The sequence below is a fragment of the Mytilus californianus genome, unplaced genomic scaffold (assembly GCF_021869535.1).
Source record: "Mytilus californianus isolate M0D057914Y unplaced genomic scaffold, xbMytCali1.0.p SCAF_2, whole genome shotgun sequence".
In the NCBI taxonomy this organism is placed as follows: Eukaryota; Metazoa; Mollusca; class Bivalvia; order Mytilida; family Mytilidae; genus Mytilus; species Mytilus californianus.
The window spans coordinates 38,043,799-38,071,777 of NW_026262668.1; the positions used below are offsets into that span (position 1 = coordinate 38,043,799).

At 32.0% G+C, this 27,979-nt stretch overlaps 1 protein-coding gene across 2 annotated transcripts; it reads left to right on the top strand.

Moving 5' to 3' along the window:
• The first annotated feature begins 73 nt into the window (after positions 1-73).
• Positions 74-26,948, top strand: LOC127727920 (early growth response factor homolog 1-like). 2 transcript variants are annotated; one of them, XM_052235072.1, is made up of 4 exons: positions 74-133; positions 18,677-18,905; positions 21,773-23,260; positions 25,162-26,948. In XM_052235072.1, exons 2-4 carry the CDS (start codon positions 18,767-18,769, stop codon positions 25,530-25,532), a joined length of 1,998 nt encoding a protein of 665 aa, XP_052091032.1. In that variant the 5' UTR covers positions 74-133; positions 18,677-18,766; the 3' UTR covers positions 25,533-26,948. The 2 variants fall into 2 exon arrangements, with proteins under 2 accessions (XP_052091032.1, XP_052091034.1); XM_052235074.1 differs by having other exon boundaries at positions 75-158.
• The last annotated feature ends 1,031 nt before the right edge of the window (positions 26,949-27,979 follow it).

Below are 27,979 nucleotides of genomic sequence, written 5' to 3' on the forward strand. Positions count from 1 at the left end.
TGTTTTCTATGTACAACTTGACCCACAAGTTTACGAAAACGAATGTCCGGAAATAAAGTTCGAACTTGATTAATATTTAGACATACCCATCCCATTATGGAACCAGCATCAGTTGCATCTCAGCAACAAAAATGTATGTACTACACCTGAATTGGGACGTAAGTTATGTCCTAGACATGGCCATTATAAAATCGTAACGTTATTTGACAAATGAACTAAAAGACCCCCTCCCCCCAAAAAAAACACATAAAAAGACAACACACACACTGACACATTTAAGTTCAAAGTCACAACACTCAACAGGGGCAGGAATAACCATTTTAAAATATGTGGCTTAACACAATTATACTCAAATTCCAATTTAGGAATGCTAGATTTATTTAATTCCCTGCATGTTATAATCAGAGACATACATATGTGTATAGATATACATGTATGTCTCTGTTATAAATTAGGGTAAGAGTAGCTTTTGCATACATAACATCAGAAGTCCATTACTAGACCAAGTGTGCAACCTGTGCTATATAGTAAGGAGATCACGATCTCCCCTTTATCAGTGGAAAGCGCCATTGGTGGTCCCCCAAAGTCTCGTTTTATAACCATGGAATCATGGGTAAAAATATTATCATCGAACAGATAGCTGTTAATTAGTCTCCTTGAGCGTTTGATTAATTATCAGTTTGGTGTAAATTAAGTCAGCCGACTTAGTGCGGTGGTTTCTTATTGCCAGTTAGTTTCTTCATTTTAATTCAATATTTAGAAAATGATATAAAATTTTATAAACAAATTCATTGGTACCATTTTTCATCTCGCAAAGGCAAATGAGAACTATAAAATCGGCCGTGTCGGACTTAAAATGTATCATCTATCTAAAAAATAAAGTCATAACTGTCTCCTTTTTTAAATAGAACCGCGTTGTGTTGACGAATTATGTCTCGGTCATTTACGGCACCAAGGAAGCTATATACGGTGATGGATAAGCAAAAGACAGGGGTTTTTTCTTCACTTCTACAGAAAAACAATAGTATCCGACCATTTGTTGCTTCAGATGACTTCGAAACAATTTCGAATTTCAAAAATCTCTTGTTTTTTTTACCTTTTTTAAATTAAGAGACATACTTTTCTCATAATACGATCTCATTATCTAATTCTCATCATTACGTTCGCTAGATTAATCACAAGATCACTCACAAAACTGAAGGCATCTGTAGATGAAGTGGATTAAAATAATGATTTATCGCCTGTTGCTAGCGTAACGTTCAGTGGGAAATATAAATATGCATATCCCATCACAGAGTTGTCTCAAGTGTAATTTAACATCAGAGATTGTAATTAACATTCATCCTGAATACGCGAGGTACTGGATTTCACTTGGAAGTAGCCTGGGATCCTGGCTAACTGCTCGACGAAGTATTAGACTGGGTCAGGATGTCAGGCTAGATCTGAAGTCCCTCCTCCGACCTGACGCAGCTGCTATTAATGTATACATCCCACACTTGTAAGAAAGGGTTTTACTGTTGCAACCGGACAATTCCAGGAATTACTGACTTTATTTCTTCACGGCACAACTTAACCCTTGAGATTGATTTAGTATTTGAACAAATTAAATCAAATTGTCCTACAGCAAGGTTTTTGAAATAGGACTTCGTCTTATTTCAGTATAAAGTATACTTACATAAAGAATATATATTTATTACCCTGCTTACAAAGATCGTGATCGCAAACTTTTCCTACAATTTAAACCTATAAAATTTATATGTTGAACGCACGTGTTGAGAACTGCTTTTGTAGTTTTTAAATTGATAAATTATACAAACATTTTTATCGTTTAATATTTAAACCATCATAATGAAGCATGACACTGATATAATATCGCATCTAGGATCTGCTATTCATTAACACGTCGATGGTCAAACATTATATTCAACTGTGTGCTAATTAATGTATAGGGTGTTTTGAATAAATTATCTCTACCCAGAATGCATCACAAAAAATTTGGCCATTGATTTTTGTTACTATATATAGCAATCTCGCTCAAATCCCGTTTCAATCACAGTTGGAAGTACGGGGACAACGTGATCGCCTTACTATATAGCGGGTTGCACACTTCGTCTAGTAATGGACTTCTGATAACATGTATAACTATTTACATATTTACATAATCACGTTGATATAGATTAAGTTATTTCTTGGATGTGCACATACTTTTCTAATCCAAAACATACTAGAAACAAGGAATGACCTGTCAAATTGACACCAAACTGGGTTTTCTGTATTTTGAAAGGCACTTTCAGGCTTTTTTGACCTGCCACATTCTATAGATAGAAGAAGATGTGGTATGAGTGCCAATGAGACAACTCTCCATCCAGGTCACAATTTGTAAAAGTAAACCATTATAGGTCAAAGTACAGCCTTCAACACAGAGCCTTGGCTCACACCAAACAGCAAGCTATAAAGGGCCCAAAAAATGACTAGTGTAAAACCATTCAAACAGGAAAGCCAACGGTCTAATCTATTATATAAAAAACGAGAAACACTTATGAACCACATCAACAAACGACAACCACTGAACATCAGGTTCCTATCAAGGATCATAACTCCTATTAGCTATGGGAAGTTAGGTGTTTTTAGCTCATCTGGCCCGAAGGGCCAAGTGAGCTTTTCTCATCACTTAGCTTCCGTCGTCGTTGTCGTCGTCCGTCATCGTTAGCTTTTTACAAAAATCTTCTCCTCTGAAACCACTGGGCCAAATTTAACCAAACTTGGCCACAATCATCATTAGGGTATCTAGTTTAAAAAATGTGTCCGATAACCCCGCCAATCAACCAAGATGGCCACCATGGCTAAAAATAGAACATAGGGGTAAAATGTAGATTTTGGCTTATATCTCTGAAACCAAAGCATTTAGAGTAAACTAACATGGGTAAAACTGATTATCAGGTCAAGATCTATCTGCCCTGAAATTTTCAGACAAATCTGACAACCTGTTGTTGGGTTGCTGCCCCTTAATTGGTAATTTTAAGGAAATTTTGCAGTTTTTTGGTTATTATCTTGAATATTATTATAGATAGAGATAAACTGTAAACAGCAATAATGTTCAGCAAAGTAAGATCTACAAATAAGTTGCATGACCAAAATTGTCAGTCGACCCCTTTAGGAGTTATTGCCCTTAATAGTGAATTTTTAACAATTTTTTGTAAATTTTTGTAATCTTTTACAAAAATCTTCTTCTCTGAAACTACTGAGACAAATTTAACCATACTTGGCCATAATCATTATAAGGGTATTTAGTTTACAAAATTTGTCCGATGACCCCGCCTTCCAACCATCATGGCCGACTTGGTTAAAAATAGAACATAGGGGTAAAATGCAGTTTTTGGTTTATATCTCTGAAACTAAAGCATTTATAGCAAATCTGACAGGTGGCAAAAATGTTCATCAGATTTAGATTTATCTGCCCTGAAATTTTCAGACGAATCCGACAACCCTTTGTTGGGTTGCTGCCCCTAAGTTATTAATTTTACAGAAATTAATCAGTTTTTTGTTATTATCTTAGATATCATTATAATATCTAATATCTAATACTATTGATTATGATTTTAAACTTATTTTACATGATTTCCAAAGCATCAGTAAATACAGGTGAGCGACACAGGCTCTTGAGAGCCTCTAGTTACTTGTCATTTTCCGATCTATCAAGGACCATAACTCCTGAACGGCAAATATGAAAATTGCCAATATCAAACTTTACCACCATTATGTCATCAGTAACAGCATATTTAAATTTTTGAAGAGCATTTGTTGAACGGTTCATAAGTAATTGCATGAAAACAACATAAAGTGCCATTTTTCAATCTATCAAGAACCATATATTTTCCAAAACGGCATAAATAAAAATCATTGATATCTAACTTTACCACTATTATGTCATCAGTAACAGCATATCAAAATTTTGAAGCATTGGTTAAGTGGTTTATAAGAAATTGCACTGAAACGACATAAAGTGCCATTTTCCAATATAGATCAAGGAACATAAAATTGAGAATGGAAATGGGGAATGTGTCAAAGAGACAACAACCCGACCACAGAACAGACAACAGCAGAAGGCCACCAACAGGTCTTCAATGCAGCGAGAAATTCCCGCACCAGGAGGCGTCCTTCAGCTGGCCCCTTAACAAATATATATACTAGTTCAGTGATAATGAACGCCATACTAAACTCCAAATTGTACACAAGAAACTAAAATTAAAAATAATACAAGACTAACAAAGGCTAGAGGCTCCTGACTTGGGACAGGCGCAAAAATGCGGCGGGGTTAAACATGTTTATGAGATCTCAACCCTCCCCCTATACCTCTAGCCAATGTAGAAAAGTAAACGCATAACAATACGCACATTAAAATTCAGTTCAAGAGAAGTACGAATCTGATGTCAGAAGATGAAACCAAAGAAAATAAACAAAATGACAATAATACATAAATAACAACAGACTACTAGCAGTTAACTGACATGCCAGCTCCAGACTTCAATTAAACTGATTGAAAGATTATGTCTTCATCATATGAATATCAGGCACAATCCTTCCCGTTAGGGATTTAGTATCATACCATCATAACATATATGAGAAGAACATAACCCGTGTCATGCCAACAACTGGTTTTTAAATAAATGTGTTTAGTGCCGATGCAAAGACCCTATAAGTGAATCAATATTAACGCCAAAATATGCAATCTTTAATGACCTGACAACAGTATCGTAACTATATCCCTTCTTAATAAGTCTATTTAAAGGTTTTGTTAGTTTCAGAGGTGAATACTGACATTTTTGTGCTTTATAAAGAATATTTCCATAAAAAATTGGATGTGAAATACCTGAACGTATAAGAAGTCTGCATGTTGAGCTATATTTACGAATGATGTCCTTATACCGATGATAAAATTTAGTAAATGTTTTGACTAGTTTGTGATATCGAAAACCCTGGTGTAATAATTTTTCAGTAATACATAAATTTCTCTCGTTAAAATCTAAAACATTGTTACATACACGAGCGAATCGTACAAGTTGAGATATATAAACACCGTAAGATGGTGACAAGGGAACGTCACCATCTAAAAATGGATAATTAACGATAGGAAATGAAAAATCATCTCTTTTATCATATATTTTAGTATTAAGCTTTCCGTTAATGATATAGATATCAAGATCGAGGAAAGGGCAGTGGTCATTGTTAGTATTAGCTTTATTTAAAGTAAGTTCAACAGGATAAATTTCTTTAGTATACATACTGAAGTCGTCATTATTGAGAGCCAAAATATCATCCAAATATCTAAAAGTATTATTAAATTTGTGTATCAGATGTTGTTTCGATGGGTCTTTACTGATTTTTGTCATAAATTGTAACTCATAGCAATACAAAAAAAGGTCCGCAATAAGTGGTGCACAGTTAGTCCCCATTGGAATTCCGATAACCTGACGATATACGGAATCTCCAAAGCGAACAAAAATGTTATCTAGTAAAAATTCAAGGGCATATATAGTATCAAAGCATGTCCAATTGACATAGTTTTTTTGTTTATTGCTACTAAAAAAAAAAGACCTAAAAGAGTTTGAACATATATATTCACATTCTGACTTTTTAAATGCCCATTTAATTAGGTGTGTGAATTTTTTCTTAATGAGAATGTGAGGCAATGTGGTATATAGGGTAGAAAAATCAAAACTTTGAACAGATTCAAAATCACCAATATATGCATGCAATTTATCAAGTACTTCCAACGAGTTCTTGACACTCCAAAAGTAATTAATTCCACTATTTTCGAAGGCCTTATTTGAACAATTTATTATCAGGTTTTTGATTGTACCAAGTGGTAAGAAGAATAGACAATTTAGTAGTGGAACAATGGCTTGAAGACGAAATGAATCTATATTTGTAAGGTGTTTTGTGTAGATTCGGAAGCCAATACATAGTTGGGACTTTCATTGTATTTGGTTCTGCTTGTAAAGCGGTAGCTAAAAGTTTATGTTTGTTACAGATGTCGTTTTCTGAAAATGGAGTCAGTTGGAATGTTGGTGAATTGGTAATTTCTTTTTTCAGAACCTCAATGTAAAATTTACGTCAAGCAATAATAATATTATTAGCAGCTTTATCGGCCGGGACAAAAACAAATTCCTTGGCTAGTTCTTTTAGTTTATGTTTGATACGAGAAATAGGTTTATTGTGGTTATTGTTAAGAGTAAAATGTTCTTTAAAATGTTGAATACGTATATCAACTATGTTCATTACTGATTTAAAAAAAGAGTCCAAAGATTTTTTTGTCAGCTTTTTCCCGTTTTATCCATTTCAAACAGTAAGTATGGAGTGAGTAGTGGATGATATTACGACACTCATTCCAATTAATAATTGACGGGGGACGATATTTAGGTCCTTTACTGAGGAATGATTTTAACTCTCGGTCTTGAACGATGTTAAGATCTCCTGTTATAACATGGGAAATGGGTCCATAAATGTATTCGGAATTACTGCAATTACATGAAGTAGGTGTATTTTCACTGATATTAACATCTTTACACAATTGGCTATAATTAAACACAAATTTCCGGGTAGATTTCTTGTAAATATAACAAATAAGAGGGAGCTCAGTATTATCAAAATATCCCGGAATTTGTTCTTTAACAGAATGGTCGTTAAAAATACCGGCAATATTTACAAAATCAAAACCTTTATTGACATACTTTATTTTAATAAACTGTTTTTTATGATCTTCAGGGCGATCAATTTTGGGAAACAGTTTAGAATAACAATATGCCATTATAATTTGAACGATTTCATACTTAGGACTGCTATATGAAATTGTGTTGCAATCCTCTAAAATTTTATTTAACTTATTAACCGGTAATGAACAGAGCTTTGTTAACAGATAATGTCTGCCGTTGTTTTTTGAAATAGAAATTAGGTCCGAAATATTGGTATGATTGGTCCGAAATTTTCTTTGATTGCGATTTTTTCTACGACCATGAGAACGGTTTTTACGAACAGTTTTAGAAACTATATCCAAAATGTTAACAGAATCGGTTCTTGATATATTACCAATTCCCATGATATTATCATTAAGACCGAGAGGGTAGACTGTCTGTAATTTTTTAATCCAATTTAATTCAATTATCTCCTGAACGGTAAAAGTGAAAATCAAACTTGACCTCCATTTTGTCGTTTGTATTGACATAGTAAAATTTAAAAAGCATTGGATGAACGCTTCCTCATTTTTTGTATGGAAACTGTTGGTAGCCGCGCGCCTACCGTACTTCACCAATTTAATAACTGTTTTTTTCCCTTCGGAAACCCCAGTTAAAAATATAAGAAAAGTGTAGAAATTTTACAAAATATACAAATTCTGTCCACTCCTTAAGCAATCAAGCTAAGTACATGTAATACTCGAAAAGTGACACCAATTATTCAGGAGAGTCCATGACTAAGCGAGCATGACTTACTTTGCTACAATTCTTCATTGTATTGCTGTGTAAGTCTCAGTGTGTGTGAGTCTGTTATTACTTTTACAATACATTTTCCAATTAAAAGTGTAGGGTTTTATATGGAAATCACTCTTTGGTGTTTATTTTATTTCATTAGTAAAACAGACTTTTTTAAATGATGAAGAAGATGATATATACATATGATTTCCTTTTGACTTCTACTGGTTCAATGTTACCCACCTCATCATAAATTACAAACACCTGTAAAAACCTGAAACCTTTATTTTCTGACAAAACGCAAACAACTTTTTAATGCACTTTACCCCAAGCTAGAGACAAAAAATGTTGGTAAAAATAAGTCCACTGTATATCTATAGGGCATCTACTTTCAATTTAATTGTGTATAATAAGTCATCAAGCCTTCATCCATTAATCATAAATTGTGAGATTGCTAAGCCCAGGGGTTCACAAGGGTTATTGTCACGACATTTTCCCTGAGGACAAATTTTCTATTAGCTATGGGAAGTTAGGTGTTTTTACTTGTCATTTTACTGAACAGATGTAGTCCTCTAAGGGCACTTAGTAATACTTTTGAGTATTACTGATATACATTTCTGGGTTGAATTAGTTATTGGATTGTAATGAAAAACTGTAAGTACATCATAGTTATGATGGGTAAATTCTTTTTTTTTGTTATTTGTTATTATGGAAATAGATAGTAATACTATACTAAATTCTTTTTTTTGTTAACTGTTATCATGAGAATAGATAGGTATACTGAACTAATTTGATACCAGTTGACATTGTTTTATTCTAATAAAATTTATATGAATACAAGTCACTGTTATCACATTTGTGCATGTTAGAATATTGTGTATAATAATATAAATATTACTACGAATAAAGATGTTATTGCTAATCATATCAGTCAGTTATATAGAACCAAATAATTTTCATGATTTATTTTAAAGAAGTAGTAAATGAGAAATCAGTTCTTTGTATTTTTAAGGAAACCCGCTCATGCATGTTTACCCAATGTCAAAATAATGTCATAAGAGAATCATGTGTCGGCATTGTACCTTATTGTAAATCTGTTGCCCCTGGGTTAACAACTTAATGTTACTAAAAATGTATATAAATGCTTCAGTGGCATAAATTACAGATGGAAAATAAATTTGTTATCAAACAAAATATTAAAGGTTGACTTAAAACTTACAACTCCCATTAGCGCCATGTGAAAATATTAAAGGCTGGAATATTTTATAATTATTTTCATCTCTGAATTTTTTTTGATTTAATATTGATTGATGGTCAATGGTTGTCACAGCAAATATTAGATGAATATTAAAAAAAGAGTGGAACTCAACACTGTGGAATTCAGTTTAGATAATTCAAAACACCAAGTTGAATTCCACAGTGTTCTCCCCAGATATATTATATAGCATCCTTATAAACAGGAAAATTTGAAATACCATCTTGTTTCTAAAAATTATAGAATCACATCCATAACACAACCTATGCATGCTATAAGAAAATAAATTCAGTTGCATCACATTCAAGAAATATAACATCACATTACCATGATGCTAAAAGGGTCTGGGGAGAACACTGATTCCAGTAGGCTATTTGGCACACACAGCAATATGACACAGTATCAGAGTATGTAATGAGGGTAATCGGTAGAGTGAAGAAAGAGCCACTTCTTTTTTTTTTACTGTCATCCTGGCCTGGGGTGCAGGTTTAAAATCAGTGTTTACTACCATCCCTCCTTTTTCAAATAGGTCTCCTTGATTTAATAGACTTATTAAATCCTTAACTTATAGACTTTTGTCTTATTAAATCCTTAACTAATAGACTTCTGGCTTATTAAATCCTTAACTTATAGACTTATGGCTTATTAAATCCTTAACTTATAGACTTATTAAGTCAAGGAATAGGTTTGTTCCTTGTAATTAAATTGGATTAGGTTGTAAAAACATAAAGCTTATTAACTTCAGGTAAAGATACATACAAGTTACAATGCCTTAAGTTTTCATCAATGTCCAATTCAAAAGTACTAATAAAAGAAAATATCAAACAATTTCTGAAAAATACATGTTCTTGTATTACTGAAATTGTCCGGTATCTTTATTAGTGTCATGTCATGAGCTTTTCCCATCACTTTGCATCTGTTGTCTGTCGTCCTCCATTGTCCATCATCTGTTAACTTTTTCAAAGATCATCTCCTCTGAAACTACTGGCCAAAGGACAAGGTTCACTTTAGGCCAAATATGACCTTGAATTTCAACTTTATCAGAAAATTTTAAAATTGCCATAATTTGGTTCGTAAATCATGTAAATGGATCTATTTTAAAAGCTTAACTTCTTTGTTAAAATAAATCTCTTCATAAGAGTACATTCTTGGCTTCAAAATCAGCACATTTAGGATATATTGTCAAAATACGATGATTTTGTGCATTTTTCAGATCTAAAAGCTTAAGGAAATCATTGGCTGCAACCTAGTTTCCAAAATGTTCTGTAACCAAAAGTTGCCAATGATGATATTGAATCCCTAGACACAAAAGCTTTCTGGATCATGGGGGGCGGCCAAAGTAAATTATGCTAAACACTGTTAAAAATTATTGAAAAATTGACCAAAACTGACGTTTCAAAACAAATAATGCATACTTAAGGAGTCAATACATGTACTTCGTCATTTTTAATTTGATGTGCCAAAATGAAGGCATTTTGTATGAAGAGTAATATCACAACTTGTAGTATTTTGGCTTGATTAAAAAACCGTCAAAATCTTCAGGCCAATTTTAACCCATCGTGAACTTACTCCGTTAACCAAACTCTACCACAATCATCAATGGGGTATCTAGTTATAAAAAATGTGTTCACAATGACCCCACCTGCTGACAAACATGGCTAACATGGCTACAAATAGAACATAGGGGTAAAAAGCAATTTTTGTCTATTATCTTTAAAATAGAGAAAATCTGACAGTTGCAAAAATGTTTAGAATGATGATATCTACCTTATAATTGTTGACTTATAAACTGTCAGACTACTTCTTATTGGAGTTATTGCCCTTAAGCAACACATTTTACCACTTTTTAGCTCACCTGGCCCAAAGGGCCAAGTGAGCTTTTCTCATCACTTGGCGTCCGTCGTCCCGCGTTCGTCGTCCGTAAACTTTTACAAAAATCTTCTCCTCTGAAACTACTGGGCCAAATTTAACCAAACTTGGCCAATATCATCATTAGGGTATCTAGTTTAAAAAATGTGTCCGGTGACCCGGCCAACCAACCAAGATGGCCTCCATGGCTAAAAAAAGAACAAAGGGATAAAATGTAGATTTTGGCTTATATCTCTGAAACCAAAGCATTGAGAGCAAATCTGACAGGGTAAAAATGTTTATTAGCTCAAGATCTATCTGCCCTGAAATTTTCAGATGAATCGGACAACCCGTTGTTAGGTTGCTGCCCCTGAATTAGTCATTTTAAGGAAATTTTGCCGTATTTGGTTATTATCTTGAATATTATTATAGATAGAGATAAACTGTAAACAGCAATAATGTTCAGCAAAGTAAGATCTACAAATAAGTCAACATGACCAAAATGGTCAGTTGACCCCTTAAGGAGTTATTGCTCTTTTATAGTCAATTTTTAACAATTTTTCGTAAATTTGTGTTATCTTTTACAAAAATCTTCTCCTCTGAAACTACTAAGATGAATTTAACTAAAGTTGTAAACAATCATCATTAGGGTATGTAGTTTAAAAATTGTGTCTGATGACCCCGCCCTCAAACCAAGTTGGCCGACATGGCTAATAATAGTACATAGAGTAAAATGCAGTTTTTGGCTCATATATCTAAACCCAAAGCATTTCTAGCAAATCTTTCAAAAACAAAATTGTTCATTAGGTCAAGATCTATCTGCCCTTAAATTTTCAGACCATTCAGGCAACCCGTTGTTGGGTTGCTGCCCCTGAATTGGTAATTTTTAGAAATTTTTTCAGCTTTTGGTTATTATCTTGAATATTATTATAGATAGAGATAAACTGTAAAGAGCAATAATGTACAGCAAAGTAAGACCTACAAATAAGTCACATGACCAAAATGGTCAATTGACCCCTTAAGGAGTTATTGCCCTTTATAATAAATTTTTAACAATTTTTATAAATTTTGTAAATTTTTACAAAATAATTTCAACTGAAACTACAGGGCCAAGTTCATTATAGATAGAGATAATTGTAAGCATCAAGAATGTTCAGTAAAGTTAGATCTACAAACACATCACCATCACCAAAACACAATGTTGTCATGAATCCACCTGTGTCCTTTGTTTAATATGCACATAGACCAAGGTGAGCGACACAGGCTCTTTAGAGCCTCTAGTTTTCATTTTTACCTGCTATCTCAAAAATTATTATAGATATTGCCCTTTAATGACGATTTTCCCAATTTTTGCATTTATGCCTATTATCCTGAAAACTATTGAAGATAGATAGAAACTTTAAATAGCAAAAATTATCAGTAAGACAAGGTCTACAAATAAACCACATGGCTGGAATCTTCAATCGACTCATTAATGGAGTTATTGTATATTTTATTTTTCTTTCCTTTTTCAAAACTGTTGTGTTTATTTCCTCTTGTAAACAAAAGTGTTTGTCATTTAGTGAATCCATCAAATCTATATATATAATAAACAATTGTAAAGTGAAACTTATTTATCGTAAAAAAATTGAATTTACTAACACCATAATGTAAGCATTGTTTAAGCACCAAAAATACTTTAAGCACTAAAAATATAATCATACTCATGAGAGAAATTTATCATATGAATTAAGAATTAATTTTCTAGGCTTAGTATATTACATGTGTATCATGAGAAAACAGAGGAGGGATATCAAATGTACTCTATCGCATTGATAAAAAATATAGCAAGTTTTCTCATAGAAAATTTTATTGATGATCAAAAATGACTTTTACACAAAATATTTACTGTTTTTTTACTTCTTTTTGGTAAATTATATCATTAAAGATTATGTCCCATAATGGCGGAAATTTGTATTCGATCTCTGTTAAAATACAAGGCACAATTTTTGTTAATATTTCGTTAATTAGAGTGTAACAATCATTGACATTTATATTGTTCATCATACAACCTTGAACATAAAAGGGCTCCTTAAGTGTCCATCCTTTGCTGCATAGTAAGTCGATAAAAAACAATGATTTTCAAACAAAATTTCCAAATATATTTGTCAAATCCGTGAACAAATACATAAACATTAGGCTCAAAAACCAATTTTTTGTGTATTTTAATTATATTTAAGTCAAAATTAAAATTTTTCACCAGAAAAACCATGTAAAATAGCTTTTTAATTTTCTAATTTTGTATTTTTTGTGTATCGGTCAGCTTGCTTTGTTTATTGTGTTTTCTCGTATTTTTTGTACTGATAAATGAAGAAATTCCAATATTTATAATTTCGTATTTACAGTAATAAAATTTTGTCCGGAATACAAACTGGAAATCAATGTAACGAATTCAATAAATGAGTCTTCAATACGAAATAAGTCCACGGGAATTAGCAGAGTTGATAAAGGGAAAAATATGTACATTCCCAGCAAATAATGACAATTACCAAATTCGTTTATTATATATACATGTAGGAATATTGTATAAAAATCACAACTGTATATTACTGCTTGAGCTTTTAATCTCATTCAACAAATTTTGAGCGTCCAGGTGATGTTCACACCATGACGTGCTTGTAACAAATGACACGTTATCACTGCGACTGATCGATAATATAAGACAAATCTGTGTGATGTGTGCAGAGTGTCGTCCCTGACTTCTGATAAGAAAAGAAACAAACTTGCTGACTAGTTATAAAATATAAAGACTACATGATGTTAGAATTTATCACAAAATTAATCTACATAAAGTCAGTGTGTCAGATCTGTGATCTTGGACTAACATATGAATTCCATCTATGGGTCCCAGGTGTAATGCTGCTTCTGTGTACTGTGCTTGGTCTATCTTTCTTTAATAGTTATGAGGTGTATTTGAAATTTGGCTTGGCCTTATCACCTTTATACTTTTGTAGCATTTATCCCAGCACCAAAGCTAGCTAATAAGATTAAGGTTAATATTGTCTCTATATACAATGATATATATTTTTATTCTCAATAAACATATATATATATATATACATATACATGATATAAAGGTAAAGAAAAGACATTTATGTACAGTGTTTTTAATAAAACAGGAAAAAAATTGCTTATACAATATATGAAGTACAATTTTAGCCAGGAGCACTTATATACCTGTGTTGATAATCTTTCTAAATTTACAAAGTTTAATCAATTCAAACACTGTGTCTATTTTTTTGTTCTAAGTCATAATCTGCATTTTTAAATAAATAATATTCAATGAAATTCATCAGACCAAATAATTTCACATTTCTTATTCGATCAATTAATTCATTAATTTTCATTTAATAGTACATTCATCTTTATTTTTTAAAATTTTTAATTACATACATGTATGTAATACGTGTAATTCTGCTTGTATTTTACATTTCTGTATTAAGCTTTTTATACCTCATTACTTTTCCTATTTGAAATATTATTTTTATATATATTCAAAGCACAATTCTATGTATGATTTTCGATTTGATTTTCTGCAATGTATCCATTTTAAGCTCACCTGGCCCATAGGGCAAAGTGAGCTTTTCACTTCACTTGGCATCCATGGCCGTCTTCTTTAACTTTTACAAAAATCTTCTCCACTGAAACTACTAGGCTAAATTTAACCAAACTTGTCCACAATATTATTAAGGTATCTAGTTTAAAAATTTGTCTGATGGCCATAATTATATAAATAGAACATACATGTAGGGGTAAAATACAAGTTTGTCTACTACACCGTATCTTGAAAACCGCTATTAACAGAGAAAATGTGACGGAGGCAGAAATGTTCAAATGATGAGATCTACTTATTGTCAAAACTGTCAGACAACTTTTTATAGGAGTTAACTTTTATAAGCAAATATGATAAACAAGACAAGATCTACAAATTAATCAACATTGTTGAAATCGTGATTTCACTCCTTATTAGAGTTATTGCTCTTAATGACAATTTTTTCCCATTTTCAGTGTTCTGCCTCTTATCTTAAAAACTTTAAAAGATATGTAGACACTTTAAATAGCAAAAATGATTAGTATGACAAGATTTATAAATTAGTAAAATTTTGCCGAAATTGTAAGTAGACCATTTTAATGTGTGATTGCCATTAAATACTCCTTCAACCAAACTCACCCACAATCATCAATGGGGTATCTAGTTTAAAAAATGTGTTCATGATGACCCCACCTGCTGACAAACATGGAGGGTTGAGATCTCACAAAACATGTCTAACCCCGCCGCATTTTTTGTGCCTGTCCCAAGTCAGGAGCCTCTGGCCTTTGTTAGTCTTTTAATTTTAGTTCATTTATGTTTTGGAGTTTAGCGTGACCTCCATTTTCATTGAACTAGTGCACATTTTAGTTTAGGGGCCAGCTGAAGCCCTCCTCAGTGTGCGGGATTTTCTCGCTGTGTTGAAGACCCATTGGTGGCCTTTGGCTGTTTTCTGCTCTTTGGTCGGGTTGTTGTCTCTTTGACACATTCCCCATTTCCATTCTCAATTTTATTGGATAGAGAAAATCTGACATTTGCAAAAATATTTAGAATGATGAGATCTACCTTATAACAGTTGACTTCAAAACTGTCAGACTACTTCTTATAAGAGTTATTGCCCTTAAACAACACATTTTACCAATTTTTTTTTTTCATTTTTGCCTATTATCTCAAAAATTATAATAAATAGAGAGAAATTTCAAGAGAAAAAAAATAATCAGCAATACAAAATCTACAAATAAGTCAGGATGATCGAAATGGTCAGTCGACATCTTATTAAAGTTATTGACCTTCAATGTTTTTGCATTATTTTGTCTATTATCTTGAAAACAATAATAGATAGATAGAAATTTTAAATAGTTGAAATGATAAGCAAGACAACATCTACATATAATTTGCATGGCTGAAATTGTAAGTGGATTCCTTATTGAAGTTATTGCCCTTTAATGACGATATTTCTCATTTTTTTGGCATTTTTGCCTATTATCTATGAAATTATAATAGATAGATAGAAACTTTAAAAAGAAAAAAAGAATCAGTAAGACAACATCTACAAATAGATCAGCTTGACCGAAACCAGTAGTTGATTCCTTATTGAAGTTATTGCCCTTTAATAACAAGTAAAACCTAAAATATCAGTGTTTTTGTGTGTAAATCAATGACATAAGAAGGCACACCACTAATTCTTGGCCCCATTGGTTTCTATGTTAAATCAGGAACATATATATTGACTGTTAGATATACTGTTCCCAGGTTAAATTCTTTGATTTCAAACATTCATAAATATTTTGTCAAGTTGAGATAAAGTGAAAGCCATTTCATGTCAAAGCACTACCCTAACTTGTCTTGTGCTGAAAAATGCCTGTAATTGTATATAAGAGTGTACTGATTCCCAATACAAAGGAAGTATCAAGACAGGTATTTCAGATCTGAGAAACAGGCAGAATATTCCCTCCTTTTTTAAATTTTATGCATTATGTTTTTTTATTATTATGGAAATTTATCAGTCAAAAAGTGTTCTACAATGATCACCAGTCATCCAGCTTTCATTTGATACCTAAATAACAAAAATATTCTTCATATTTTTTAATGTATGCATATGCATAGGAATTGTTTTGTTTTAATATGTTTTACTTTCTGACCAGGCCCAAATTACTGTTGTTGAACCTAACTTGCTATATTGACTTCTTCATTACTTAATTTCATTCTATTATCAATTTCTAGCAAAGAAATACATTCCAAGCACAATTCCAAACACTATTCCACTGAATGTAAGCTCATATTAGACTGGTAGTAACATACATTGTATATGGGTTATGCAAAGAAAACTGCATATGGATATTACCAGTGACCAATATGAGGTTGTTTTCTATTATCATTAGTACTAATTTGTTGATTTTCTGCTAAGAAAACAGTTTTTTTCCTTATATATCAGAGATTGTTCATTAAATAAAAATACTGTAGTCTAAACATAACACATTTTAGACAATTTTGCCCTGCCTTTTGAGAAAGGAACATTTTAGGTATAAAGCATACTTCTATGGTAAAACATGGACAAATGAAAGTTTACATGCTTAAGTTTTTATATTATGATAAGGTCAGTTTAAGGAAAACCATGTGCCCTAATGATATGCCAATGATAATTATTCTATATACAGTTGTTTGAGCATTATTGCATCTGATTTTCATGGAAATTATTTGTCCACTCCACATTGGTCATGGTTAATTGACTTTGAAACTTTTCCATATTTTACTTGTCATGCATGATCTGGTCAATTTATATACTAATATATCAGAGTTATGATGAAGAATGGGTTATAAATTTTTGATGATTATTATAAAGGCATACAGTCTTACTGTCGTTTGTTAGTTTAATCTTGTCATTTATCTTTCATTGTTGAATACAAGTATTGTCGTTTATTTTGAAAACCATTATAGAAAGAGGAAATCTGACAAGCGCAAAAAATTTTCAGAATGTCAGCATCATGATATTTTTTACTTTCAAACAAATTTTTCAGACAACTCCTTATAAGAGGTATAGCCCTTAAATGAAAATGTTTACCATGTTTACCATTTTTTTTAGCCTATTATGCAAATTATAATAGAGATAAAGTTGAAGTAGCAAAAATGATCAATAAGACAAATCTACAAATCAGTGACACCTTATAGGAGTAATTGCCCCTAAACAACTATTTTTATCTCTTTTTTGTTTTTTGTTTTTAATATATAAATAAGGAGATGTGGTATGACTGCCAACGAGACAACTATCCACCAAAGTTCAAATGAAGTGGATGTAAGCAATTATAGGCAACCATACGGCCTTCAAGAATGAGAAAAACCCATACTGTATAGTCTGCTATAAAAAGCCCTGACATGAAAATTATGAAACAATTCAATTGAGAAAACAAAAGGCCTAATTTATAACAAAACAGTTTACGAAAAACAAACATGACAGACATGAACCAACAACAACCACTGAACTACAGGCTCCTGACTTTGGACAGGCAAATAAAGAATATGGCAGGGTTAAACATGTTTGATGGCCCCAATTCTCCCCAAACAGTTGAGTAACAGCACCACACAAGAACAAACTATGCAATACAATAAACCAAAAAAGATATGAGAAACATGAAAAAACGACAACCACTCAATTACAGGCTCCTGATTTGGGACAGACACCTATAAAATGTGGCGGGTTAAACATGTTTGAAGGCTCCAACCCTCCCCTAACCTGGGACAGTGGTGTAACAGTACAACATAAGAACAAACTATAATAATCAGTTGAATTGTCCATTATCTTGAAAAATATAATATATCATGTGCGTAGATAGAGGGAAACCTTTAGAAGCAAAAATGAGGAAGTGTATCAAAACAAATTTGAATGTGTTCTTTCCAATTTATCCTTTTGTATGTTTCCTAACCAAGGTCTGTCATGGTTCTCTCCAGAAACTCTGACTTCCTCCACTAATAAAAACTGGCAGCCACGATATAACCAAGGGTGCTGAAAGTGGCGTTAATCACCAACAATCAATCAATGATCATCCGTCTATTCATATTTAGTAACACAATGGTTGGTTCCATAATTTGTAATTTCTGGTGATGTTATCCCATTTATTTTGATTATAATTATGTGTGTTAAAAATTCTGTTAGCTAAAGTTTGCCTCAACAGTCTTTATGAAACTTTCAAATGTTCTATGAAGCTGCCTTTTGTCAATAAAATTTTTCATATTTGTTATTTCAGAGGTTAGAATTAGACTTAATTTTTGTAAACATGGTAAAGGCAACATTTAAAAGTTTGTATATATGCATCTTGTGATAACTTCAGTTTTCTTAAATAAATCTTTGGGAATTATTACATGTATCTTATTAACACTTTCAGTGTTGAAAATTTTCAGATTTGTGTTTACATGGTGAGAGAATATGACATTGTAACAATAAATTAACAGGGGTAAACATTTCCCTAATGAGACAGATTTTAGGAAATGAATAATTTATTTTACCTCTATTCAAAATGTAATGAACTGTTGTTTATATTTCAGAAGGAAAATTAATGCCATATAATAGAGTAAAAACTTTCAAGTGCATCACCAATATTTGTGTTAATTTTAAACTGAAAATAGCTAGACAAAATGGAGGCAGACTTGGTGGATGTCAAACAATTGTTTTCAAATATGATGAAGAGAGTACAACCATGGATTCTCTCTCATTTCATTATGTGGTTAGACCTTAAAATAGCAGAATACAAAGTTTTAGGCTATATGGTTCTTGGTAAGTTTTCAATTTTAACAGATGTCAAATTTGTCTTTTGTGGGAAATTTTTCAGGGAAAAAGAATTAAGTTATGTTTCTTATCAATATAGTACGATTGTTTCTTATCAATATTGTATGATTGTTTCTTATCAATATTGTATGATTGTTTCTTATCAATATTGTACGATTGTTTCTTATCAATATTGTACGATTGTTTCTTATCAATATTGTACGATTGTTTCTTATCAATATTGTACGATTGTTTCTTATCAATATTGTACGATTGCGTTGAATTTTCAGAGTAAATAGCTAAAACTGCACCACGATGAACCTGTAAAAAATGCCTCTGAATATCAGTAAACTGTATATATATAGATACAAGCTTTATATGAGCTTTGTGATGATTTCATGTATACATGTATATACAAGAAGACACAATTCTGTTGCTAACTACATTGTTACTCAGCATATAGTGTTCAAAATTCAAATAATAGTTGTCTTAGATTGTTTACATACTGATCTATCGCTGCTGTTGGATATTAATCTGTTGTGTTAAAAATTTATCTCTTATTATAATATTTACATGTACCAGTAGTTAGACATTTTTTAGCTTTTCTCGTCACTTGGTGTCAATGCAATTTTTGGCTTATATCTCAAAAACCAAAGCATTTAGAGCAAATCTGACTTGGGGGTTAAAGTGTTCATTAGGTGAAGTTCTATCAGCCCTGAAATTTTCAGTTGAATCTGATAACCCTTGTTGGGTTGCTGCCACTAAATTGGTAATTTTAAGGAAATTTTGCAGATTTTGGTTATTACCTTGAATATTATTAATGATAAAGATAAACTGTAAACAGCAAAAATGTTCAGCAAAGTAAGATCTACAAATAAGTTCGATGACCAAAATTGTCAATTGTCTCCTTAAGGAGTTATTGCCCTTTAAAATCAATTTTTCACAATTTGTTCATTTAGTTTGCTTACTTTAAAAAATCTTCTCCTTTGAAACTGCTGAATCAATTTCAGCCAAACTTGGGCTGAATGAGTTTCAGAGTATCTAGTATAAATTTTGTATTTTATTTTCTTGTACGTCAAGAAACATAGCCACTATGGCTAAGATGAAACATAGGGGTAAAATGCATTTCTTTGATTTTGAAGAATATATGACAGATACAAAGAACATTTCAATGGAAGTTTTAAGCCAGTCATTAATATATATTGAAAAGCAAAAATAATCATTGATGAAAGATTTAAGCAAAAATTTACAGGTGAGCGATTCAGGCTCTTGAGAGCCTCTTGTTGTTTTGCCTATTATTAGGAAACTATACTAGATGGACTCTTGAGAGCCTCTTGTTTTTTTGCCTATTATTAGGAAACTATACAAGATGGAGAGAAACTTTAATCAGGAAAAATTATCAGCAAGACAAAATTTATAAATGAGTCAAATGCCATAGCTGAAATCATCAGAAGACTCTTTATTTAGGTATTGCTCTTTAACAAAGATTTTTACTACTATCTTTTTTGCATTTTTGCCTACTATCTTGAAAATTATAATAGATATATATATATATATATATAGAAACTTTTAATATAAAAAATGATCAGCAAGACAAGATCTACAAGTAAGCCATCGTGTTTTAAATCTTAAGTCAACTCGATAATGGAGTTATAGTCCTTTAAAGATGTTTTTTTCCCATTTTTTTAGTTTTTACCTATTATCTTGAAAAGTATAATAGATACAAATGTAGATAGAAAATTTTAAAGGCAAAATGATCAGCAAGACAAGATCTACAAATACAACAACATGGCTGAAATTGTCAGTTAACTCTTTGAAGAGTTATTGCCCTTTCATGATGATTTTTTCCAAAAAGTGGCCATTGTTGGTGCAGATGAGCGACACAGGCTCTTTAGGGCCTCTAGTTTTTATTTTTGCCTGTTATTCTGAAACCTATAAAAGATAGAGAAACTTTAAAAAAGCAATAATGATCAGCAACAAGACCAGATCTACAAATGAGTCAACAAATTTTGTCGAAATAATTTGTAGACTCTTTGTAGAAGTTATTGTCCTTAAACTATGATTTTATTTTACCTCTTTTTGTGTTTTGGGCAAAAACTAAAGGAGATAGGGAGAAGAATATACAGAAAAAATTATCAGCAATACAAAATCAACAAAAAAGATGTTTTTGTAATGTATTCAATTCTAGTTCATAATGTTGGAGATATTCCATTGTTAAAGATGCACATAGATCTAGGTGAGCAACACAGGCTCTTTAGAGCCTCTAGTATTTTTTTTTTGTTCATTGTTTTGTACATAAATCAGGCCATTAGTTTTTTTGTTTGAATTGTTTTACATATATTATTTTGGGTCTTTTATAGATAACTATGCAGTATGGGTTTTGCTCATTGTTGAAGGACTTATGGTGACCTACAGCTGCTAACTTCTACATCATTTGGTCTCTGGTAGAGAGTTGTCACATTTGCAATTATACCACATCTTATTTTTGAATTTTTCATACAATATAGCATGTTTAGTATTAGCTATGAAAGGCTTTTGAGGAAAAATTGTCCAACAATACAACAGAGAAAATTGTGGTGGACTTAAAGATGTTTGTCAGAACTCAAGTGAAATAAGTCTCAATACAAATTGATAAAGTTTTCCTTTTGTATTTCCGGTCAAAATTAAATTCTGGAGTTCTCATTTTCTTAATTCAGGAAATTACAGTTAGTTTAATGAATGATATAGATATAAGAAGATGTGGTATCATATGAGTGCCAATGAGACAACTCTCCATCAAGATATCTAGACTTTAACTAAAATTGATTGAGAATGAAGCATTTAATGTGAAGTTAATGTTAAAACAGTGTAATATGTTATTATATTGTTTATTTCAGATAAGAGATCAGCTTATGATAAAAATCATGCAACATTGTACAATCAAACAAGTCGAACCAATACTTCATCTCCAGCTTCAGCATCTTCAAGTGAACATATGTATATCATACCAACACAGGAGAAATGTATCAAACAGAACGGATCACCAAATATAACAAACGATAATACAGAGTATGAAAATTTTATAGAAGGTTCTAATAAACAGGAGAGTCTCAATACCTCTGGGGCTTTTGTATCAGAAAGAACAAACATTGCATTGAAATGTGTAAAGCTGAAAAGTCAGAATAAAGAGATGGATAGACAAACATCTGTTTCTGGGCGTCAAGAGAGTTGTCAAAGTAAATCAAATGAAAAGGGAATTCAGAACCAACGAAAACAGCGAAAGCCAGGCAATTTCTTACACAGTATTGTAAATAATTTAAAGCAGAGCTGCATTAAAAATCCACTTGTGGGATACTCAGGACCAACTGTTTGCCAAATAAAGAACCTGGAGAATGAAATACCTGAGAGAGAAGTTCAACCTGACTATGCCCATACTAGATACCATTCAGATAAAACAAAAGATGCAGAAGCTTTCATTGGAAAAAGTGAAAATAATCGTATCAACATTCAGAACAGCCTAGAGATAACAAGTTCGACAAAACAGAAATTACAACCTGAAGATTTACAAGATGATATGGTCATACCAGTTGGGACAACAACTAAAACAGAAATTTCTGCTTCCCAAGAATCAGCTGTATTTGATGAGGATAATACACCTTTATATAAGAGCCAACAGTTTAGTTCATTAATTTCCCTTTCAAGGTCACGTGGAAGAAGACGAAGGTCATCAAATGATGAAATTACCTATCCCTTAATTTCTACCAAAGATAATGAAATTTCACAAACTTATGAAGAGGAACCAAGATCTCAAAGCCTTGCTGATTTTTATTTTTCTCAAAATCAACTAGATGAACAATTCGCTGTAAGAAGAGCTAAACAAAATGTCTGTAGAGTGACAGCAAAAAATCATGACGAGAAAGACGACCTAATGAGGAACAATCTATCTGAGCCAAATCACCAGGATATAACAGTAAAACAGGAAGTAGAGCCATTATTCAGAAATGAAAATAAAAGTCCAAGAAATCATGAAATTATAGGAGAGAAATCATCAGAGCCAACTGAAAGTTTAGTTCCTCATCAGTTTTATGATAATTATAATCACAGCAGTATGTCTACAACTGATGATGGAGTTATGGTTCACAAAAATAGCAGAGCAGCAGTTGTTGTTAAGTCAGAGCCAAACAATGATGAGGAATATTGTTGTTCTTCTACAACAGGAAATTATGACAATCACAGTTTCAGTTCAGAAGGGGACACTTCCAGTAACCATGACATTTCAACACATTATGAATACCATGGAGATGATATGGCAGACGATTCTTATATGCTCAGTAATTCTGAGTTATATGGAGAAGATAATGTTGATTTGCTACAAGGGATTGCAGGTATGGTGTAACAGATATTGTACATTTATGAAAATACTTGATATTCAAAGTGTCTTGTTTATACTTGTAGTTTGTATTCATTCCTTGTTTTATACGCCTTCATAGACGATACTTTACTTATAATGTTATACTATTGTTAGTCTGTTATTTTGTCCAATGGTTCGTTCACAAGTTAAACAAAAACTATAGAATGCAACTTGTATGGAATATTCAATGTGAAAGTAAATTAGTTGGAATTGGAATTCCGAATTAAAGAAAACAAGACAATCGTTTTTGGTTTTTCGAATGACAGTGGAAGAAAGCTAGGTATTTTTCGATTTTTGGATATGAATTAAGGAGATATGGTATAATTGTCAATAAATCAACTATCCAATAGATTTCAAATGAAGTAGAAGCAAGAAACTATAGGCCACCCTACAACCTTCAACAAATGGCAAAACACCTGCTATATAGTCAGCTATAAAAGACACTGGCATGACAAAATGTAAAGCAATTCAAACCAAAAATGAAAATGTATGAGAAAACAATAAACGAAAAACAAATATATTAGACAACCATCGACAACCACTGACTTAGACTCCCAACTTGGGACAGGCACATATAGGGTTATCTGACCTTGACCTCATTAACATTGATCATTGATAATGATAATTTTGTGTAAAACTTGTTGTATGGCCTTTTTCTCGAAGACTATCAACATTAATTCAATCATGATCATTTTGGAGTTATTGCCCTTAAAATGTAAATTTTTAGAAAAATTCAGTTTTTGGCTTAAATCTAAAAATTTAAAAGAGTAAGAGCAAAACTGGAATGGATAGAAAGGAATAACAGGTCTGTCTTCCATTAAATTTTCTCAAAAATCCAACAACCCATTTTTGAGTTTGCTCCTTAAATGTCAATTTTCCCAAATTTCAAAGATTTTGGTGATTATCTTGAAAACTGCAATCGATGGAGAAAAATATTAAATAGCAAAAATGACAAAACCACAAGATTCACAAAAAGGCAACTGAACAAAGATTGTTAATTGAACCCTTATAGGAGTTATTGCCTTTTGAATGATGATTTTTACCCTTTTTTGCAGAAACTATAGATAAAGTGAATCTTACAATAGTAACATTTTTAGGTAAAAATAAGATCTACAAATAAGTTAACATGGACGAAATTGTTAATTGACCCCATATAGGAGTTATTACCTTTTAAAAAACAACATTTTTTTTGGTTCATTTTAAGCGTTTTTCAGAAACTATCAAAGATAGACAGTGCCAGTAAATAGCAAAAATGTTCAGCACAATATGATCTGCAAAAGTGTCAACTGACACCTTATAGAACTTATTTCCCCTGTTGGTGATTTTTTTGCATTTTTGTCAAAAACTATAGTTAATACAGAGAAAGTTTAAAAACAAAAATATCCGCAAAATAAGATATACAAGTAAGTTAAAATGTCCAAATTGTCGGACCCCTAGGATTTGATGATAATATTATTATTATATGAAGTTTTATATCCACCCTCCAAAGGAGGGGGTGTACTGTTTTACCTCTGTCTGTCCCTTGAAATTCTATTGCTATGTTCTTAGGAACTACAGATCAGAGCTACCTGAAATGTGTTATCAGTCTTCATGTGAACAAGCTACACCGTGAAAGCAGTTTTAGATTCATCCATCTTCAACTTCATGTTTTCCAAATACTAATATATTCTAACATATGATGACCATGCATGGAATTCATAACCTCAGTGTTGACAGGCTAGTGATGCAATAGTTGAAATACTTAGACCACTGGGCCACTGAGACCCAATTTATTAATGAAACTCTTCAAACTTGAAATAGACTAAAAAGCAAATAATTTGCACTAAGGGAAATACAAAAATATTTTTTAAAAATGTGAAATTTCTCTCATTTTAGGAATGGACCAGCATGAAAGTAAGATAATGAGGCCAAGAAGTAACAAGAAAAGACAGTTACACTGTTTGTCAAATCAAGTCCCTCGAGACCCTTCATCAGGAAAGTTTGTTTGTGAACTCTGTGGTGGAACATTTACCAACAGATCATCCTACTTCAGGCACAAGAGAATCCATGGAGAAAAAAAATTCCGTTGTTTTCTTTGTGATAAAGCCTTTCATAGGAAAGAACACCTTCAATCACATATTCATAGACATACTAAATCGTTTCCATTAAAGTGCTGCAAGTGTAGTTTTGAATCCCACAGCCTGGACGAAGCAACTGCTCACTTTCAAGTTAGCCACAGTCATCATGTACAAGAATCAAAATCCTGAATTTGTAATTAACAAAATAATATTCTTGCAAAATAGTGTAAAAATATAAGACTTGTCTATTTTTTAGACCGCATATTGACCTCTAGATATATTTTATATTTACTAGATAGTACCCCGTGCAATATATGGTATATACTTTTTTAGTACCCAGTGCAATATATGATATATACTTTTAAATTTTTACAATTATGTTGTATTGATTGATGAGATAATGTCTTATATGTACTACTTCAATTGCTCTTTTTCCGCAAGTCTGTTTAATGAAATTATGCAGAAAAACCAAATAACCCTTTCTATACAGATTTCCTGCTAAATAATCTCAACATTTATCTCAATGATCCAAAGTTAGATCATGATTGAAGAAAAAGAATAACATTTGAGTCCACACAGAATATTAGAATAGTCTACTGTTTACAGAATTCTACATACAAAACTGCATACCAAATGCTTCTATAAAAAGACGAAGAAAATTTATGCCTGTAAGAAGAGATTTCAAATGTGCTTACCAAGATTACTACAGTTTGAGCAAGGGAAAGCGAGAGTACAGCGTTAAAATTTACAGATGGTAATCATGATAGAGCAATGTTACGTAACAGTACCCTTGAAAAAAAATTGGGAGTCAATAGGGGGACTGTTGCAAGAATGTCTGCCCGTCTGACATGCTTTTTCCCAGTTGTAGTCAAATTCTTGTTTTCATCCTAGTCAAAGAACTCTGCTGAACCTCTCAATTAGATTATTGTTAATTTGTTCTCTTCCTAAATATGCATGCAACATTTATCACTTGATGTTAGGCAAACTACAAACAATCAATCAAACCGGAATCAAATTGGACTATTTTGCAAAGTGGTTTGCCATTTACCTGATTAAATATTTGCTTTAAATACACGTTTTTGAGACGCATTAGTGCATGGACTCCCAAGGCCTCAAATCGTTTACTTCACCAAAAATAAGGGTCATGCTACACCACTGAAGTATAACAATTAGTTTCTTTATCCCAAACGGAAGTGACCCTAAGAAATGGTGAAAATAACATACATGTAACAGTCCAGAATATGTTTACATCTTACCTAGAGGTCACAACCATTTGGACTATTTCCAAGTGATGTCATGGGCTTTAAATGATAGCAAAATCTTTTAAATCTTGTTTTTATCAGTTTTAAAAGGGCATTACAAAAAAATCACTCAATATACAGGTAAAATTATGATTTATATTTTTTTAATTTACACCATGAAATCAAATAGACCTAGAAAAATTGTTGTTGTACCATTGCATGTGCTTGTCTGTCTATATTTATGTTTATATTGGGCAGTATTACTGTCACCAGTCTTCAGAGGTCATCCCAATGGTTAATTAGATGGTGGCAATTTGAAAATATGCACAAAATGCTGATACATTAAAACAAGTTTATAAATTGTTTCTTTTAAATTTTTTGTAATTTGGATATATATTCACTTTTATAGCTTGTTATAAATCAAATGTGAGAATTTAAGTGAAATAGATGATAATGAATTTGACAGCTAAAATTCATGCTTTTCTATGATTGTTTAAGTCGTCTTTACACTCACTCCCTTGGATGTGTACAGATTCTTTAGTCTGGGAGTTTCATGGTGCTCCAGTAGGGTATCACCCTTAGGTCACAAGGTCAAGTTAAAAAATGCCTCTGGTCACCTGGTAATTTTTAAGCAAGGAAAACATTTGAAGGGGCATTAGCTACGAGATATATATGTTAAGCTATTAAAAGGAAAAGAATGTCAACATTGAAAGTGAAACGAGGGTAAACCATTTGGTTGACTGATTCGATCCACAAAAATTAATTCTTATACAGGTAAAAACAATGATTAACATATTATTTCAACCTATAATATGAAATCAAACAGACCTAGAAAAATCCAATTGCACGTGTTCCCTATCTATTTATATCTATATTTATTTACATCGGGTTATATGATCGTTGGCAGTCTTTTCAGATGTCACCTAGATGGCAAATTAGATGGTGTCTAGACTAAAATACACAGGAAATGTGGATACATATTATTGAGTCCATGCATTGTAAATTGTTTATTTTAGACATAATTTGGATATATGTTTGAGTATGTTATAAATCAAATATGAGAATTTGAGTCAAATCGGTGAACATGAATTTGACAGCTAATGCCCCTTTCAATAAAATGGTTTTGAACATTTCTAAAAAGATCACAGCTCCTTTTAAATAAAATGTCGCAGTTAGGATTTGACTTTGTTGAAGCCGTATTTATACATGTATATTAGTTGTTATTGGCTTTGAACTAGCTTTCAGTAACTACAAGTTTCTCAGATCAATACTTTGAGTCGTTTGACTTCATGTTAAGTTATTTTTTGTGGTTCTTGTCGATCTGATGAGTCATTATATTGTCCAACTGATTTTTATACGACCGCAAAAAATTTTTGTAGTCGTATATTGGTATGA